At 56.1% G+C, this 18,166-nt stretch overlaps 2 protein-coding genes across 16 annotated transcripts; one reads left to right on the top strand and one right to left on the bottom strand.

Moving 5' to 3' along the window:
- The first annotated feature begins 62 nt into the window (after nucleotides 1–62).
- On the top strand, nucleotides 63–8,651 carry IPO4 (importin 4). Of its 7 annotated transcripts, none has more exons than XR_013396149.1 (30): nucleotides 63–160; nucleotides 242–328; nucleotides 457–536; nucleotides 623–664; nucleotides 1,082–1,211; nucleotides 1,299–1,478; nucleotides 1,727–1,792; nucleotides 1,894–1,995; nucleotides 2,082–2,165; nucleotides 2,421–2,585; nucleotides 2,690–2,743; nucleotides 2,901–3,010; nucleotides 3,305–3,413; nucleotides 3,559–3,688; nucleotides 3,891–4,004; nucleotides 4,106–4,219; nucleotides 4,454–4,574; nucleotides 4,763–4,874; nucleotides 4,970–5,085; nucleotides 5,202–5,279; nucleotides 5,356–5,413; nucleotides 5,514–5,619; nucleotides 5,703–5,896; nucleotides 6,035–6,085; nucleotides 6,454–6,599; nucleotides 6,714–6,922; nucleotides 7,034–7,166; nucleotides 7,260–7,364; nucleotides 8,112–8,181; nucleotides 8,298–8,651. XR_013396149.1 is itself a non-coding variant. In XM_015143430.2 (30 exons), the coding sequence occupies exons 1-30, from the start codon at nucleotides 92–94 to the stop codon at nucleotides 8,426–8,428; spliced, it is 3,246 nt and encodes a 1,081-aa protein (XP_014998916.2). In that variant the 5' UTR covers nucleotides 63–91; the 3' UTR covers nucleotides 8,429–8,651. The 7 variants fall into 7 exon arrangements, 5 of the variants coding, with proteins under 5 accessions (XP_014998916.2, XP_077796874.1, XP_077796873.1 ...); XR_013396148.1 differs by having other exon boundaries at nucleotides 1,894–2,006; nucleotides 2,090–2,165; XM_015143430.2 differs by having other exon boundaries at nucleotides 6,474–6,599.
- Nucleotides 8,358–17,500, bottom strand: REC8 (REC8 meiotic recombination protein). Of its 9 annotated transcripts, none has more exons than XM_015143436.3 (20): nucleotides 16,901–17,500; nucleotides 16,658–16,799; nucleotides 16,485–16,553; nucleotides 16,224–16,366; nucleotides 16,067–16,139; nucleotides 15,854–15,974; nucleotides 13,311–13,392; nucleotides 12,023–12,102; nucleotides 11,701–11,782; nucleotides 11,498–11,570; nucleotides 11,331–11,416; nucleotides 11,110–11,159; nucleotides 10,648–10,779; nucleotides 10,198–10,264; nucleotides 9,959–10,095; nucleotides 9,742–9,790; nucleotides 9,411–9,477; nucleotides 9,144–9,275; nucleotides 8,964–9,070; nucleotides 8,613–8,860 (listed from the first exon to the last, which is right to left on the bottom strand). In XM_015143436.3, exons 2-20 carry the CDS (start codon nucleotides 16,711–16,713, stop codon nucleotides 8,769–8,771), a joined length of 1,698 nt encoding a protein of 565 aa, XP_014998922.3. In that variant the 5' UTR covers nucleotides 16,714–16,799; nucleotides 16,901–17,500; the 3' UTR covers nucleotides 8,613–8,768. The 9 variants fall into 9 exon arrangements, with proteins under 9 accessions (XP_077796904.1, XP_077796910.1, XP_014998920.3 ...); XM_077940783.1 differs by having other exon boundaries at nucleotides 16,658–16,774; nucleotides 16,901–17,255; XM_077940778.1 differs by having other exon boundaries at nucleotides 8,358–9,070.
- Nucleotides 17,501–18,166: the final 666 nt, after the last annotated feature.

Raw genomic sequence — 18,166 nt, 5'->3', positions numbered from 1 at the left:
GCCCTTTCCGCCGGAAGTGGGTGTCAGCGCCTCCACGTGCTGTCCCTCCCCCTCCCCTTTTCGGCCCAGTAGCGGCGGCTCAGCTGCTGCCATGGAGCCCGCCGGCCTGGAGCAGCTCCTACGGGAGCTGCTGCTGCCGGACACCGAGCGCATCCGTCGGGTACGGGAGTAGGCATAACCGGGCCAGGGCGAGCGGGAGGTTGCGGGAAAGACCCGACTCTCACCCCTAGCTTCCCCCCAGGCCACGGAACAGCTCCAGATCGCTCTTCGGGCCCCCGCCGCTTTGCCGGCTCTCTGCGACCTGCTGGCCTCGGCGGCCGACCCCCAGGTGAGACCCCTGACTCTCCCCTCCGAGCTTCCCACTGTACGCCACTGGTCAAGCCCCAATATCCGCCCCCTGCGGTCCGCTCAGCACCCTCCTGCCCGGACCCCCACGTGCTTGTTTCCTCGTCCTAGATCCGCCAGTTTGCGGCGGTGCTGACCCGCAGACGACTGAACACCCGCTGGCGACGGCTGGCGGCGGAGCAACGGGAGAGGTGGGTTGGGCCTGGGTTGGGGCGGGGCCAGGCGGAGACTTTTCTTGGGCAGTCTGTGTACCAAACACCTGCCCACTGTGTTCCAGCCTCAAGTCCCTGATCCTGACGGCCCTGCAGAGAGAAACAGAGTAAGTACCTACCCCCTTTTCTCGGGATCCTGACGACCTTGTCGGGGTTTCTGCCTTCCCTTTCAGTTCCAGGCTGGGACTTGTGGGGCAGGGACTTCAGTTCTAGACCCAAGGTGGAGCGAAAATTTTAAGGCTGTTTTGAAGACTGAAGTTCTTGAGGAAGGGTGACTATGATCTGCCAAACTCGAGTCAGAAGAATAAGACTGAAATTCAGGCTAGTAAGACTGAACTTACCAGATTACATGCCCGCAGTGCTGCTGGGCTCCCTCTGAGCTGCTGTCTCATGTGTCCCAACTTGGTAAAGACCCTGTGCCCACACCTCCTGAAAGTTTCTCTCCTGGCTGCCCCATTGTGCCTGGCCACTGTGTGCAGAGGAAGGTATTGGAGAGTGATAGAGGAGATCTCTCCTGTTTGCAGGCACTGTGTGAGCCTCAGCCTGGCCCAGCTTTCAGCCACCATTTTTCGAAAGGAAGGCCTGGAGGCCTGGCCACAGCTTTTGCAGCTTCTTCAGCACAGTACCCACAGCCCCCACAGCCCAGAGAGAGAGGTACCATCACATGGTTGGCAGGAGGGAGGGACTAAGAGGTGGGATAGACCATGTAAGCTTGCTCTCCAATCCTCTATTCTTGGACAGATGGGGCTTTTGCTGCTAAGTGTGGTGGTGACCTCCCGGCCCGAGGCCTTCCAACCCCACCACCGGGAGCTGCTTCGGCTTCTGAATGAGACTCTTGGTGAGGTGGGCTCTCCTGGGCTGCTCTTCTACTCCCTGCGCACTCTGACCACCATGGCCCCCTACCTCAGCACTGAAGACGTGGTGAGATGTGGGCCCTCGTATCTTTGACTCCCTTTCCTCAGGCCTTCATGTCCTCATCTGTAAAAGTTACAAAACTGCTTTGGATTCTTTACCTGCCTGTGGCCCTTCCTGACAATTGAGAGGGGATGCTGTAGGTGGGCCTGGCTATTATGTCTGGGCTCCTCCTCGCAATTCAGGCTATGAGGAAGCTGTCAGCTGCTGGGGTGTGAGATTAGGCTGCATCATGCTGTCTGTGATGTGTCCCTCAGCCTCTCGCTCGGATGTTGGTGCCCAAGCTGATCGTGGCTGTGCAGACTCTGATCCCCATAGATGAGGTGAGGACAGGTGGGCAGGAGCTCTGTTGGAAGAAGAGTGCAAAAGTGACCAGCTTGGCCCACTGAAGAAGAGCATGGTAACCTTGTGCCTTGTTTGTCAGGCAAAGGCCTGTGAGGCCCTTGAGGTTTTGGATGAACTGTTGGAGTCAGAGGTGCCCATCATCACCCCCTACCTCTCTGAGGTCCTCACATTCTGCCTGGAGGTGAGCCTGGAGTGGACATGGCCCCTGCTACATGCTCTGTTGGGACTTTCCTTCCCTGTCTCTGATTCTTATTATTCTCTGGACAGGTGGCTAGAAATGTGGCCCTGGGCAATGCGATACGCGTACGTGTTCTCTGCTGCCTCACTTTCTTGGTCAAAGTCAAGAGCAAGGTGAGTGAGTGCCCATTGACACACATCACCCCACCCACTCTCTACCCTTAGTCTCACTCCTGGGACTTTCGGTTCATCTCAGGGTATCTAAAGTACTGTGGGGGTTCAAGCCTTGGCCTAGCCTCACCCCAGCTCCTGCCTGGGAGATTGGGAATTTTCTGTCGGACCTTTTATGGCCTGGAAGACTGGAATTTTTAATGTGAGCCCATCCTGGGAGCAGATTCTTAGGGACACTGTTCCACCTTCTCTGTCAAGGCCTTACTGAAGAATCGTCTCCTGCCACCCTTGCTACACACCCTTTTCCCCATTATGGCTGCTGAGCCCCTGCCAGGCCAGTTGGATCCTGAGGACCAGGATTCAGAAGAGGAAGAGTTGGAGATTGAGCTGATGGGGGAGACTCCCAAGCATTTTGCTGTACAGGTGAGATGTGGGGCAGGACAGAGGGGGAAGGTGTTAGGTGGCTGTGGGAGGTTGGGGAGGCAGAGATGGAGTCGAGCAAAGTAAGTCTCCCCATCCTATCTTAGGTTGTGGACATGCTGGCGCTACACCTGCCCCCCGACAAGCTGTGTCCCCAGCTGGTAAGTGTGGCTCTGTCCTTCTGGTGTCCCTACCTCCAAGTGTGCCTAGTCCCCTGAGGCCAAGGACGTTTAGACCCTGGGAGGTGTGAAGGTCTATTTCCACAGGAATGGGCAGGCTCTTTCTGGGGTTTCAGAAGCATGCCACATGCTTCCCTAGATGCCCATGCTGGAAGAGGCCTTGCGGAGCGAGAGCCCATACCAGCGCAAGGCTGGACTCCTGGTGCTGGCCGTGCTGTCTGACGGAGCTGGTGACCACATCAGGCAGAGGTATCTATTCCCCTATCCCAGGGTGAGGGTTGCCCACGGGGAGGACCGTGGCTGTCATGGTTTACGCTTGTTGTTCAAGCTTATTTATCAACAGCATTTTCCCCCATTCTCAAAAGTGTCCTGGCTTAGAAGATAAATGACATGGCTTCCCAGCTGTAGGGGTCAGGGGCTGCTGCCCACCCTCTGGTGACAGGAAAAGCCTTGTTTTTTCCAGGGAAAATGAAGAGAACAGGTCAGCCTAGGGCTGTCAGGTATAGCTCCTCAGCCTGTGTCCTCTTGTCCTGCCCTATCCAGACTGCTGCCCCCACTGCTGCAGATCGTGTGCAAGGGCCTGGAGGACCCCTCGCAAGTTGTACGCAATGCTGCGCTATTTGCCCTGGGCCAGTTCTCAGAAAACCTACAGGTGAACCAGGCTGAATGTGGGAGCCACCACTTGAATGTCCCCTTCCCCTCACCTTTCATCTCTTCAAGCATCCCTGCTGCCGTCGCACTCTTGTATGTGCCCTGCAGGTGAACCTGACTCAAGCCCTGCTTGCTCCCTCCCCCAGCCCCATATCAGCAGCTATTCAAGGGATGTGATGCCATTGCTCCTCGCCTACCTGAAGTCGGTGCCTCTTGGACACACACACCACCTAGCCAAGGCCTGCTATGCCCTGGAGAATTTCGTGGAGAACTTAGGTAGTGATGGCAGTGGGGAGCTTGGGGGAGGGGGATGAGGCAGCGGCTTTGGCTGAATGCGCAGGATGTGCATCTCCTTGCATTGCTGCCTATGGTGGGGGAAAGTGTGTGATGGCGCCACAAAGGGGTTTCCGCCTGGAGGGAGGTGGGCATGCAGGTGGGAGATCTGGGTTGGTTGATAGAGGAGCATCCTTTCCCACAGGGCCCAAAGTGCAGCCCTACCTTCCGGAGCTTATGGAATGCATGCTGCAGCCTCTGAGGAGCCCCAGCAGTCCCCGGGCCAAGGAGCTGGCTGTGAGCGCCGTAGGAGCCATTGGTGAGGAGAGGCAGGAGGCAGGGATGTGGGGTTCACCCAAAGGCCCTGTGGCTGGTGGTCCCTGCCCTTTCCAGCTCTGATTCTGTCCTTCCATCCTGCAGCTACAGCTGCCCAGGCCTCGCTGCTGCCCTACTTCCCTGCCATCATGGAGCACCTGCGGGAATTCCTGTTAACAGGCCGTGAGGACCTTCAGCCTGTGCAGATCCAGAGCCTGGGTGAGTGAGAGGCTCCCAGGTGGGGATCCCAGTGCCAGCAAAGGGCCGATGCTCACCTGGTGTTGACAGAGATTGCCCCCACGGGAGCACGGATGTCTTCCTTCTCATCAAAGGGGGTGTTCTTCACCCTGTACCAAGGGGTAGGGGGGGATTTCTGAATCCCTCCCAGCTACCACCTTTGGTCCTATAGCCCACCTCCACCTCCTGGTGCTAATGGAGCCCTTGCTCCCACAGAGACACTGGGAGTGCTGGCACGAGCGGTGGGGGAGCCCATGAGGCCGCTGGCTGAGGAATGCTGCCAGCTGGGTCTGGGCCTCTGCAACCAGGTAGACGACCCTGACTTGCGGCGCTGCACGTGAGTGATCCCTCACCCTGCCTCTGCCCTTGTCCCCACCCCTCCTTTCTGCCCACTGGACCCACTGGAATCCCCACCCCAGACTCTAGTCCTCTGGTTCGGACCATAGCCAGGTGTTCCCGGGCTCCCCCGTCCTGTCTGGTGGTAGCAAGCAGGACCATACAGCTTCTTCTGCCTGCTTTGACCAGGTACAGCCTATTTGCCGCCTTATCGGGTCTGATGGGCGAGGGCCTGGCACCCCACTTGGAACAGATCACCACGCTCATGCTGCTGTCACTGCGTTCTACCGAGGGCATTGTGGTGAGCAGAGGGTGGGCTGGGCCAGGCCAGCCCTGCAATGGGATTTATCTCCTGGGCCTAGCTGAGCCAAAGTCCTTGCCATGCCTCCACTCCAGCCTCAGTATGACGGGAGCAGCTCCTTCCTTCTGTTTGACGATGAGAGTGATGGGGAAGAAGAGGAGGAGCTCATGGATGAGGATGTGGAAGAAGAGGATGACTCAGAGATCTCAGGGTGCGGAGGGGTGCTCTTCTGATCAGGAATCTAGACTTTGGTTTTAGACCAGGGGACTAGTGCTGGATCTGCTCCTCTTGGTGCCTGATCACCACTGCCTCCCCATCTTACTCTAGGTACAGCGTGGAGAACGCCTTCTTCGATGAGAAGGAAGACACCTGTGCTGCCCTAGGGGAGATCTCTGTGAACACCAGGTGAGCATTCGCCCTTCCCTGGCACTGAAAACCCTGCCTGGGGGCCCCTTACCCATGACTGTGTCTCTCTCTGTAGTGTGGCCTTCCTTCCATACATGGAAAGTGTCTTTGAAGAAGTATTTAAACTGCTGGAGGTGAGGGGGCCAGTGGGTAGAGTGGGTGGGGTTCTCAGGCTGGGGGCCCTGTGTTCACAGTGCACACAGCAGACACATCCCGCCCCTCCTCATCTTGCAGTGCCCTCACCTGAATGTGCGGAAGGCAGCCCATGAGGCTCTGGGTCAGTTTTGCTGTGCACTGCACAAGGCCTGTCAAAGCTGCCCCTCAGAACCCAACACTGCTGGTGAGAAGGAGAGGCTGGGCCAGGCTGAGGGTTCTTGGGGCACGGCAGGGCCTGACCAGTGCTTCAGCCAATAATGTCCCCAGCTTTGCAGGCTGCCCTGGCCCGAGTGGTGCCATCCTACATGCATTCAGTGAACAGGGAGCGGGAGCGCCAGGTGGTGATGGCCGTGCTGGAGGCCCTGACAGGGGTGCTCCGCAGCTGTGGGACCCTCACTCTGAAGCCCCCTGGGCGCCTGGCTGAGCTCTGTAGCATGCTCAAGGCTGTGCTGCAGAGGAAGGTGAGCAGGGCAGGTGGGCTTCGGGAAGGAGAGGTGCCGGGCCCAGGTTGGGGACTGGCTACAAGTCCACCCCCATACCCCGATGAAAAGAGAAGGGGCATGAAAGCTCTGGCTAAGTTGAGCTGCTTCTTCTTGTAGACAGCCTGTCAGGATACTGACGAGGAGGAGGAAGAGGAAGATGATGATCAGGTGAGCGCCAGGGGTGAAAACTGGGACCAGGTGGTCCAGGCAGTCTCCACAGGGACAGGGGTGGACAGTGTATTTGTTCTTGGCCTGGGGCAGTCAGGGCCACTAAAAGAGATTGGTAATGGTCAGAGAGACACAACCCTGATCCCATTAAGCCAGTGGGAGTTCAGGGAAGGAGAGCAGTGTGGACTGGGGTGTGCTTAGAGCGATAGGCAGGAGCAGAAGAGCTAGGGGAAGAAGCTGGGCCATGAAAACACCCGGTCTGAGAGGGACCAGCCCTATCAACCAAGGGCAGCCCCAGGGACCCCTGCAGCTGGTAGCAGAGCATGGTAGGGAGGTGTGCAGTCACTGAGCTGGCCCTGGTGCTCCAGCCCCTGACCTGGCTCCACAGGCTGAATACGACGCCATGTTGCTGGAGCATGCTGGAGAGGCCATCCCTGCCCTGGCAGCTGCGGCTGGGGGAGACTCCTTTGCCCCATTCTTTGCTGGTTTCCTGCCATTATTGGTGTGCAAGACAGTGAGTGTCCATCTTCTGGCTTCAAGCCCTAGTCCCCTCATGCACCCAGTGCCCACCTCAGCCTTTATCCTTGGCCCAGGCTGATCTGTACTCCTTCCTGTTCTCCCCCATCAGAAACAGGGCTGCACAGTGGCAGAGAAGTCCTTTGCAGTGGGGACCTTGGCAGAGACTATTCAGGGCCTGGGTGCCGCCTCAGCCCAATTTGTGTCTCGGCTGCTCCCTGTGCTGTTGAGCACCGCCCGAGAGGCAGACCCTGAGGTGCGAAGCAATGCCATCTTTGGGCTGGGTGTGCTAGCAGAGCACGGGGGCCACCCTGCCCAGGAGTATCCTTGGATCACAGGAGGGGAGGGACTGGGGGTTGGGGGAGTGTCCCCAGGGCTTGCAGGTGGGCAAGGTCTACCTGAGTGTGTGGCCATTCCTTGACTATGGATCAGACACTTCCCCAAGCTGCTGGGGCTCCTTTTTCCCCTCCTGGCGCGGGAGAGACACGATCGTGTCCGTGACAACATCTGTGGGGCACTTGCCCGCCTGTTGATGGCCAGTCCCACCAGGAAACCAGAGCCCCAGGTGAGGGAGGGAGACATCAGGCAGAGCCTGGAAGCTGAGGAGGGAGGGTGGTGGAGGGCAGGGCAGGTTGGCCTGAGACATTTGTGTGCCCAGGTGCTGGCTGCCCTACTGCATGCCCTGCCACTGAAGAAGGACTTGGAGGAGTGGGTCACCATTGGGCGCCTCTTCAGCTTCCTGTACCAGAGCAGCCCTGACCAGGTAACCTTGTGGCTGGCAGCCCTCAGAGGGGAGCACGCCGCTCCACTCAGTGATAGGCCCTGTCTGCTGATGAGGCTCAGGAGCTCCAGGCTGTCGGTTGCACCTGATGCAAGGTGACAGTTTCAGCTGTTCTTTTGATACTCCCTGCACCATTTCTTATTTGTCTGCAATGATTGGCAGCCAGTCCTGTGATGGGACAGGAAGGACTTCCTCCACGTAGCATTTTTCCGGAGGAAGCTCCATTTCTACCCTTTGGTCTGAGCCAGAAGTTGCAGTTTTCCCAGGCTGGTTTCCTAAACCAGGGCCCTTTCAAACTGTGCTCTGTGGAGCCCTGGGTACCTCTGGGCCACCACACCATACATTTCAATTAGATCAGCTCTGCTCTCTGAAGAGATTTTGGCTGTACCAAGTAGCTAGGTTTGGAGTCATGTCAGAGTGTTTGTGTCATCCTTGTCTTACACCTTTAGAGATTGTTGTGTAGGTGGAGCTTCTGGGTGTCTGGGTTTCTTTAGGTCTTGAGGCTATGACTTTAATCATCTTGTTCCACATCCCCCATTCCCTCCAAAAAAAGTCATTACCACCAAGTTTCACTGGTCCTGCTCATGTTCATAGTTGTCTTGGATGCCTGTGAATCAGTACCAGGTGCAACCACCCCAATAAGAGACTCTGCCACTCCTTGGTCCTGACCACCTGCCTAGACCTGGGGTCCGGGGCTGCTGCCCTGAGTCAGCCACTCTTTCCTCACAGGTTGTAGATGTGGCTCCAGAGCTCTTGCGTATCTGCAGCCTCATTCTGGCTGACAACAAGATCCCATCAGGTGAGGATAGGAGTCACGGGCAGGGGCTTGGGGGAGGCTGGGAGTGGCAGGGCTCAGAGGACCTGGGGCAGCGAGGCTTTAGGAGCCCCAACCTTTCTCCCTCCCTCTGCACCCAGACACCAAGGCCGCACTGTTGCTGCTCCTGACATTCCTGGCCGAACAGCACGCCGACAGCTTCCAGGCAGCTCTGGGCTCACTGCCTGTTGACAAGGCTCAGGAGCTCCAGGCTGTGCTGGGCCTCTCCTAGATCGCAGGCTGCAGCCAGTCCAGAGAGAACAGAGCCTGCCCAGGCCTTAAGACCACCTCTTAGCCCAGTTCAGTTCTGCCTTACCAAAGATTCTGGGACTCATAGCCATTTGGCGCCAGCCCTACTTGCTGCCTTACAGGGCTGTCCCTGAGGCTGGATCTGTTACAAATGAGTCATGACATCATACTGTAATAAAAGCAGCTTGTTTTCTGCTTGAACAATAGCTCTGAGAGCAAGAAGGCTGGAAATGCACATTCAGAAATGAAGTAAGCAGGACCCAGTGAGCCACGACGTGGTTTACTAGAAGTGGCCGGTTTCCTGGCAGCTTCGTAAATGGACTCTAACCTCGGTGGAATCTGGGCCCCGGCTGGATCAGGAGGCGACCATATGGCTTTTCTTGTTCCACGCGAAGAATCTGTTGCGCTGAGAGCACTGGTCAAGAGGGGAGGAGAGGGCAGGTTGGGGGAGTCCCTGTACGGGCCTCTGGTCTGTGTGTCCCTGCGCCACATACACACACACACATGCATACACTCACCCAGGAGCATGTAGAAGACCCGAGCGGCCATCCTGCGGGGGCTGAGGGGTGACACCAGGCTGCTGAAGTCGGGCTCCCTGTTGGCCTGCAGCTCCAGTGCCACTGCCCTATAGGGATCAAGAACCATTAGCAGAGGCTTCAACCCGGGTCCACCCCATCAAGGTGCCACCCCCGTGGTACCTGTGCACAGCTTCCAGTGAGAGCAGCTCGAGCTCTGGGGGCAGCACCAAAGGCATCTCCATGGGCACCTCAGGGAGTTCAGGCACCACGGGCAATGCAGGAGGTTCTGGCTGTTCCACCTCAGCCCAGGCCCTAGGAGAACATGGGAGTAAGAGCAGGGAAGGTGGCAGCTGTGACAGTGACAAGGGGCATACCCATCCCAGCAGCCATTTCTACCACCTGGCCAAAGGCTGTGGGCCCTGGCTCCCATGGAGCCTGGCCGCTTACCACCGTTCTTCTGGTGGGATGAGGCTGATGCGGGACTTCTCCTCTTCAGCTGCCTCTAGGGAGAGCTCTGTTCGGGGAGGAAAGGCACTGGTGGGTGTCTGCTTGGGTGGTAGTTAGGGCCTTGTGGCCACCTGGTATAAGTAGATGGCAGAGCTATGCAGTGACTTGTTAAAAGCACACAGGTGAGAGAGCAGAGGAGGAGCAGTCCGTGCTTCCTTATGTCACACACACACGCCTTCACTCATGAAATAGCTTGAGCAGTTGGGATACTAGTTTCCTGGGACAGTGGTAAGGGTGGTGGTCCCACTGCCCCTCTTCTCTAGGTGTTTACCTGAAGACAGCATAAGGGGACCACTGGGCTCCAGGGCCTCCCTCGGGACCTGGGGACAGGAGAAGCAGAACTAAGACCCCAAGCATCTGGGACTCGGGCCTCAGAAGGCACAAGGCCAGTGAGCCTGTGCTGTTGGCCCTCATAGCAGGGGAGGGCAGCCAGTTGGTCAGGCAGACCCTGGCACTGGGGCGATGCAGGCAACAGGTGGTGCAGTTACCTCGATCTCACTCGGAACTTCAGCCTTTCTCCTTTCCTCCTCAGCAGCCTCCTCGGGCAGCTCTCGCCTGAGTGCTCTTGGGGGTGGCTGGGCACAGTGGGTCCAGAGACCCAGTAGTTCAAGGGGTAGCCAGCCAGCTGTGGACAAGAAGGCAGTAGGCACGGTTTGAGGCGTGAGGAGCACCAGGAATGAGAAATTGGTTTTGAGGATCCTTTGTGCCCATCCCCCGCCATTCTTACAGAGAGTTGGGGTTCTGAACAACTCTGCAGGGCCTGTGATGGTCCTCTCAGGAGGCTGCACCTTGGGCTGTGTGGTGGGGAAAGGTCAGAAGCCTCATTATGAAGCAGCCACTCCTCAGGTCCCCTTTGCCTCTTTGCAATGCATTGTTCTGGGGCTTCTGGACTTGCCCAGCTTTTGGGCTCGTGACCCTGCCTGCCCTGCTCACTGCTAAAAGAAGGACTTTTTAACCTGGTGCCCATGGGTATGACAGTTGGGGTCACTAAAGGACCGTGAAGAGTTGTACATGTGCAAACCCACATCGCCTGCATTTTCTGGAGAATGGAGGGGATTTTTCATCAAGTTCCCAATCCTACCCCCAACCTCCTGAGGAATTTAGAAGGCTCAGCCTGCATGTGCCCCTGGTATCCCTGCCTCCTTCCCTCTCCCCGCAAAGCCTGGGCTGTACTCACACATTCCCAGCAGTGGGCTCTGGTTTGCAGTTGTTCCCGGAATTTCTCCCGGGAAATCTGAGTCTCCTTGTCCCAAAACAGTAACCGGCGACGACGGCGGCGAGGGGGTGGGAAGACTGGGGGCCGCCTCAGCTGAGTGGGGAGGGCAGGTAGGGGCAAGGCTGCCCATTACTCTTTTTCCTGTCATTCTGGTGGACTGCTAACGGCCCCACACCCCGCCCCTGGAGGAACCTGGGGAAAGGGCTTGTGTGGGGTCTTCATGCACTTGAGCAGCTCATACCTTGCATAAGGGTACCCATCTGGAAAGTGCAGGCCAGACACAATGGGGTGTAGAAAAGGACATCTTTTATCATCTGCACTAAGGACCCCTGTAAGCTAGCAGTGGCCCTGGGCTTGGGGAGGCAGCCCTGGTGGGGGAGGGCAAAGAGGAGGAGGAGGAGGATTGGAAGGGATGCTACTCACCTCTGGGCTGGGTGGGGCTGGCAGACGCAGTTCCTCTGGGGGGGTCACCTCTGCAACAACACCCAAGGTTGTGGCTCTGTCCCATAAGCCCCTTACCCCTTGCAGATACCAGGGCAAGAAACTGCAGGGTCCTCCCTTTAGCGAGTTGGGATATAGAGCCCTTGTGTGCAGCAGTATAGAAGTACTCCCAGAAAAGCCCCTGGGGTGTGGTGGGCACTCACCCATGAGTAGGGCCCCAGGCTCCCAGCCTGTCGGCCTCAGCTCCTCAGGGACCAGGACTGGAAGTGCCTCTGCTATTCCTTCCACCCTGAAGGGAAATGGGCAAGAGAAATGAGAAGACCCTTCCCAGCACCAACACCCTACCTGGTCTAGGAATTCCTGCCCTTACTCTGCAGGAGCTGGAGGTGAGAGCCGGGGGACTACGATTTCACCCTCTGGAACCCGGAGCTCCTCCCTTAGCTCTGTGGAGAGAGAATCAGAGTTCAGAGGATGGAAAAGGAGAAATGGGAACATTGTCCAGTCCCAGACTGCCCACGCCAGGGGTTTGACCATCCAGCTCCAGGCGGGCCCTATGCTGCCAGAGACACCTACTTTCTAACAAGATAGCTTCGTCTTCCTCTGCGATCAGCAGGTCCAGGTCTCGGCGGCTGACCTCTGGGAGCTCCTGTTCACCCTGTCCAGAGAGAAGAGCAAGGGGAGGGGATTCAGTAACATTTCTGAAAAAGGCAAGTGGATCCAGGAGAGTGGATCCCAGAGGCATGCCACAGGGCCAGGTTCAAGGAAGCCACTGGGTGCTCAGGTGCCAGGGACAGAGAATAGGGAAATGGAGACAGAAAAGGCAGGACTCTGGGGACAGAGAGAAGTAGATGCAAGGGGGCTGGACCTCAGGCCCTGTGTGCAGGGAACAACTCACCTCAATCCGCAGCATCCGTATGGGCTCTGCCTCCTGGAGCGTGATGGCCTCAGGGGGCAGCACAGTGACCAGAATCCTGTCTGGAGGAACAGGGGAGTCACCAGCCTCTCTGCTTCTTTCCAAATTCCCACAGCCGTGCAGTCAGGCAAAAGCATGGACTCTGAAGTCAAGGTAACCTGGATTCTAATCAGACCCAGGCTAATCTCTGGCATCCTGACCCTGGCTACACTGCTTAACCACTGTGAGCCTCACTTTCCTCATCAGTAAAATGGGGAGGCTGGACGAAATGGCTCATACCTGTAATCCCAACACTTTGGATTGCTTGAGCCCAGGAGTTTGAGGCCAGCCTGGGCAACATAGCGAGACTCTGTCTCTACAAAAAATTTAAAAACTAGCCAGGTGTGGTGGCTCATCCCTGTGGTCCCAGCAACTCTGGAGGCTGAGGTGGAAGGATTGCTTGAGCCTTGGAGGAGGAGGTCAAGGCTGCAGTGATCTATGATCATACCATTGCACTCCAGCCTGGGGAAAAAAAGAAAAAAAAAAAAAGCCAAGTGTGGTGGCTTATGCCTGTAATCCCACCACTTTGGGAGGCTGAGGTGGGTGGATCACCTGAGGTCAGAAGTTCGAGACCAGCCTGGCCAACATGGCGAAAACCCATCTCTACTAAAAATACAAAAATTAGTTGGGCGTGGTGGTGCACGCCTATAATTCCAGCTACCTGGGAGGAGAATTGCTTGAATCCGGGAGGCAAAGATTGCAGTGAGCCTAAAGTGCACCACTGTATTCCAGCCTGGGCTATAGAGTAATACTCTGTCTCTCAAAAAAAAAAAAAAAAAAAAAGGATAAGAAATCTGACCTCAGAGGACTCTTGTAAGGTACTAATTAGGTTACACACATAAACTGCCCCTCGTGGGGCACAGTGGCTCACGCCTGTAATCCCAGCACTTTGGGAGGCCGAGGCGGGTGGATCACCTGAGGTCAAGAATTTGAGACCAGCCTGGCCAATGTGATGAAACCCCATCTCTATTAAAAATATAAAAATTCGCTGGGCATGGTATTGCGCGTCTGTAATCCCAGCTACTAGGGAGGCTGAGGCAGGAGAATTGCTTGCAGTGAGCCGAGATCGCACCACTGCACTCCAGCCTGGGCGACACAGTGAGACTCTGTCTCAAAAAAAAAAAAAAAAGGGCCCCTCACAGGGCCGGGCTCTTAAGCTAAAAAATGGTAATTTCTACAGCTCTTGGGCCTGCCTATGCCTCTCACCAGAAAGAAGGTTCTCTCTGCTGACCTGGCTTCCTGGGCTCTGTAGGGACTTCGGGAGGGATCTCTTCAACTCTCTCTGGAATTGCAGCCTCTAAGAGGTGTCGAATCTTTGGGGAGGGATTGGAAACAAAAGATAGGGTTCAGCTTCAGCCCCCTGCTTTCCCACTTTCACAACCTTCTTCAACAATGCACAGTAGGCCGGGCGCGGTGGCTCAAGCCTGTAATCCCAGCACTTTGGGAGGCCGAGACGGGCGGATCACGAGGTCAGGAGATCGAGACCATCCTGGTTAACATGGTGAAACCCCCTCTCTACTAAAAAAAAAAATACAAAAAACTAGCCGGGCGAGGTGGCGGACGCCTGTAGTCCCAGCTACTCGGGAGGCTGAGGCAGGAGAATGGCGTGAACCCGGGAGGCGGAGCTTGCAGTGAGCTGAGATCCGGCCACTGCACTCCAGCCTGGGTGACAGCGCGAGACTCCGTCTCAAAAAAAAAAAAAAAAAAAACAATGCACAGTAATCTCCTTTTATGCCTAATTCTTGTTGCACTGACATCAGCTTGCAGTAAACTCACCTGCCATCTGGCCTCCTTTCCTCAGTTCCTGTTCTCACCTCCCTTCCCAACCCAAACCCCAGTTATCTAGCCCTCATCAATTTGTGCAAGAAGGCCAGGCGCGGTGGCTCACGTCTATAATCCCAGCACTTTGGGAGGCCAAGGTGGGTGGATCAGTTGAGGTCAGGAGTTCGAGACCAGCCTGGCCAACATCATGAAACCCCATTTCTACTAAAAATACAAAAATTAGCCGGGCGTGGTGGTGGTGCCTGTAATTCCAGCTACTCGAGAGGTGGAGACAGGAGAATTGCTTGAACTCAGGAAGTGGAGGTTGCAGTGAGCTGAGATTGCTCCACTGCACTCCAACCTGGGAGACAGAGCAAGACTGTCTCAAAAAAAAAAAAAAAAAAAAAAAAAATTGTGCAAGAAGCAATGCATCATCAACTGTTGTGGTTGACAGAGGTGAACAAAAAAGATTCTTGATCTTAAGGAAGTCTAGTGGGGAGACAAGGTTGTAGGTAACCCCTCAAGAGTCAAGGCAAAGGGTAAAACAAGGCCCTAGCAAAGTGTTGAGTTCCCAAACCACATTTGGTTCCAGCTAAGACTGGGATAAATATTTCATAGAGAAGGGCAGCATTTAAGCCAGGTCTGTAAGAATATGTAGAACTCGACTTGTAGAGGATGAGGGGTGACCATTATGGGCTAGGGAAACAGCACAAGCAAAGACATGAATGTGGTATCATTGAGGCATAAGGGCCAAACTAGTGTTTAGGAGCCACAGATGCCCAGAGGACTGAGAGAGAAGTCTGGGGATGACTAGTTCTAAACCAGGGTATGTGCCGGGCATGGTGGTTCACGCCTGTAATCACAGCACTTTGGGAAGCCAAGGCGGGTGGATCGCCTGAGGTCAGGAGTTCAAGACCAGCCTGACCAACATGGTGAAACCCCGTCTCTACTAAAGATACAAAAATTAGCCGGGCATGGTGGCAGGCACTTATAATCCCAGCTACTTGGGAGGCTGAGGCAGGAGAATCGCTTGACCAGAGGAAGTGGAGGTTGAAATGAGCCAAGATCACACCACTGCACTCCAGCCTGGGTGACAGAGACTCCATCTTAAAAAATAGTAATAATAGGCCAGGCGCAGTGGCTCACACCTGTAATCCTAGCACTTTGGAAAGCCAAGGTGGGTGGATCACCTGAGGTCATGAGTTCGAGACCAGCCTGGCCAATATGGCGAAACCCCATGTCTACTAAAACTAAAAAAAAATGGGCCAGGCGCTGTGGCTCATGTCTGTAATCCCAGCACTTTGGGAGGATGAGGCAGGTGGATCATGAGGTCAGGGGTTCGAAACCAGCCTGGCCAGCATGGTGAAACCCTGTCTCTACTAAAATTACAAAATCATTTGGGCATGCTGGCGAATGCCTGTAGTCCCAGCTACTTGGGAGGCTGAGGCAGGAAAATCACTTGAACCAGGGAGGCAGAGGTTGCAGTAAGCTGAGATCGTGCCACTGCACTCCAGCCTAGGCCACAGAGCAAGATCCTGTCTCAATAATAATAATAATAATAGTAATAAAATAAAAAAATAAACTGGGGCATGGAGAGCCCCAAATGCTAGTAATCTGTTTGCAGCAGGAGCCACTGTTCAAATGGGGAACTAAGGAAGGAGGTGACATTAAGCTGTTGGAGTATTGGGAATAGATGGAGGAGGACAGGGGTAAGAAAGCCCAGTACAGAGAGGTGAGAGCCTGGATTAGGGCCTCGGCAGTGAAAACAGTGTGGAGACAAGTGGGGACAAGAGCTGCCTCCAGTGGGGAAACCATCTGATCAGATTGGCCCCGAGTAGATAAGTACAGGGGGCTTCGCCTGGATGGATCCACCTTGGCAGTCCCCTTGTTACCACCTCCCGTGGGAGAGAGCTGTGGCAAGCTTCCCCCCGCCAACCCCAATATCAGAGTGACACAGCGACAGCACTCCCCTTCTGCATTGTCAATTCACGAGTCTGGGGGAATAAGCCCTACCTGAGGGATATCGAAAGGACTAGGAAGTCTGGGATCCACAGACATCATCCCAAAAAAGGGATCTGGAGCATCTTCTAGGGTTTCCATCATGGCCAGGTGGTTAGGAAGCAGTAGGCTGGGTCTGGGAGAGAATGTAGGCCGTCAGGGACTGAGGCTGAGCTAGGCTGAGGCCAAATTAGCAGGTGTTCCATCAAAGGCCCAGGGAACACTCACAGCTCAGTCTCCATATCTATTCGGATCTGCAGCTGGGCACGGTGGAGGCGCTCCAAGATGTGCTGGATGTCCTCTGTGGGCAGGGAGGGCGAGGTAGACAGCCAGCTTAGCAGACAGCTGCTCAGCCCGCCCCACCTCTGAGGGTTCCCAGCCTTACCCACGAGGTACTGGCATTGTTGAGAATAGACGCGGATCACACCGATCTGAAGTTGGGCTGAAAGATAGAGGGAGAAGCGGGGCCGCGGCAGGCCGGGCTGCGGGGGTTGCACTCGTACCAGCACGTAATTGAGGATTTCCTCGCTGGGGAACAATGGGCCCTGATTACCGCTGCGCCCAGGACTGGGCCCACAGCGTTGCCCACCCCATCCCCTAACTCACCCCCCCGCCCCAGGCCCTCCTTCCCTTTTCTGGGCCTTACCAGGTCTTCACCACATTCACCCTCAGGTATTCGCGCTTCACCAACCGGCTGCCGCGCGTCGCTGCCAGCCTGAAGTGGGTGGGGAAGGTGGGAAAATGGGGACGGAGGGGGAGCTGTCAGGCTGGGATCCCGGCCAGCATCCCCCATCGCACGCCCACGGGCCCCACCCTTACCAGATGGTGGCAAAGCAGCCGGTGTGGCGCTGAAGCACGTTGGGATAGTAGAACATCGTCCCTCTGGCCTTTCACCCTCAATTCCACCAGATCGCCGTTTGGATCTGAGTCGGAATTCTTTAGGGCACAGAATTCCCAACACCTTGGAGAGAAGTCAGGATTTGGACTTCTCTGGTGGCAAGGTGGGTGCACCCAGAAAACCAAGTTAATGAGGCAATGAACAATTGGTGTATACACGATTACCCGGATAACTGAGATGCAGGAGATGGGCGCCCCTCTCTGTGGACCCTCAGTGGATCCGCTCGCCACGTGATGCGTCGAACTTGAGCCTTCTGGGTTGGGTTCCAGGTTGGAGATGCAGAGCTCCAAGGGGACGCCCGGGCCGGAATCCAAAACAGGTCCCGAGGGAGCACGGTGTCCTCCACAGCAGGCCTCGGTCCTCGAGCGCTGGGAGCGATATCAGGCCCCTGGGACTTTCACTGGCTTGGGCGGCCGCGGTGTGGGCCTGGGATGCCTCCCGCAGGACTAGATGGCACCGCGGGAAGCGCGCGCTCCGGAGCCCCGCACCTCGCTCCTCATTAGATGGCGGCTTTTGCCAGGACAGCCAATGGGGAACAGGGGTCGGGTCGGGAGCGCCAAGTAGCCTAGGCTCGAGGCAACAGGGTCTCCCGAGGCAGCCAGCAAACCAATCATAAGGACTCTGCGTGCCGCTGGGGTCCATTGTGAGGTGTTCTGACCAATGGGCTCTGGTTCTCGCCTCTAGTAACAGGCGCTCCTTCCTTGACCAATGAGCGCATCCCCGCCGCTCGCCTCTAGCCTGGCAACAAGGGCGCCTCAATTGGTAGGGGAGGTCGGGTCACGTCGGGGGCAACTGTGCTGGGTCTCTTCCGGGTGCCAAGATGTACCTTGCAACGCGCCTGACCTGAGGTTAGACCCCGCCCTCCCCCCAGTCCACAAACTCCTACTTTGTTTCCAACTAGGGCGTGTCGTGTGCTGCAGAGGTAGAAAGATGTGAGATGAGGCCTGGAGCGGTGGCTCACGCCTGTAATCCTAGCACTTTGGGAGGCTCAGGAGGGCGGATCATGAGGTCAGGAGTTCGAGACCAGCCTGATCAACATGGTGAAACCCCGTCTCTACTAAAAATACAAAATTAGCTGCTCGTGGTGGCACAAGCCTGTAATCCCAGCTACTCAGGAGGCTGAGGCAGGAGAATGCTTGAACCTGGGAGGCGGAGGTTGCAGTGAGCCGAGATTGTGCCACTGCACTCCAGCCTGGACAAGAGAGCAAGACTCCATCTCAAAAAAAAAAAAAAAAAAAAAAGATGTGAGATGATAGTCTTGGAGCCCCCACAGGTCAATGAGGAAGAAGTCAATCGTTTTTGTTTTGTTTTGTTTTGTTTTGTTTTGAGATGGAGTCTCTCACTGTTGCCTAGGCTGGAGTGCAGTGGCGCTATCTCTGCAATCTCGGCACACTGCATCCTCTGCCCCCCCATCCCCTCAGGTTCAAGCG

The sequence above is a fragment of the Macaca mulatta genome, chromosome 7 (assembly GCF_049350105.2).
Source record: "Macaca mulatta isolate MMU2019108-1 chromosome 7, T2T-MMU8v2.0, whole genome shotgun sequence".
Taxonomy (NCBI): domain Eukaryota; kingdom Metazoa; phylum Chordata; class Mammalia; order Primates; family Cercopithecidae; genus Macaca; species Macaca mulatta.
Note: the sequence above shows the minus strand (reverse complement) of the source record. Positions and strands in the feature narration are given on the sequence as shown.

Coding starts and splice junctions, on each gene's coding strand:
- IPO4 (XM_077940746.1), top strand. CDS start 92: ATGGAGCCCGCCGGCCTGGAGCAGCTCCTACGGGAGCTGCTGCTGCCG. Junction 2,744..2,900: donor ACAAGCTGTGTCCCCAGCTG/GTAAGTGTGGCT, acceptor ATGCTTCCCTAG/ATGCCCATGCTGGAAGAGGC. Junction 3,033..3,275: donor ATCTATTCCCCTATCCCAGG/GTGAGGGTTGCC, acceptor ATAGCTCCTCAG/CCTGTGTCCTCTTGTCCTGC.
- REC8 (XM_015143434.3), bottom strand. CDS start 16,713: ATGTTCTACTATCCCAACGTGCTTCAGCGCCACACCGGCTGCTTTGCC. Junction 13,393..15,853: donor GTCCTTTCGATATCCCTCAG/GTAGGGCTTATT, acceptor CCCTCCCCAAAG/ATTCGACACCTCTTAGAGGC. Junction 9,791..9,958: donor AAGTTCCGAGTGAGATCGAG/GTAACTGCACCA, acceptor TCCTGTCCCCAG/GTCCCGAGGGAGGCCCTGGA.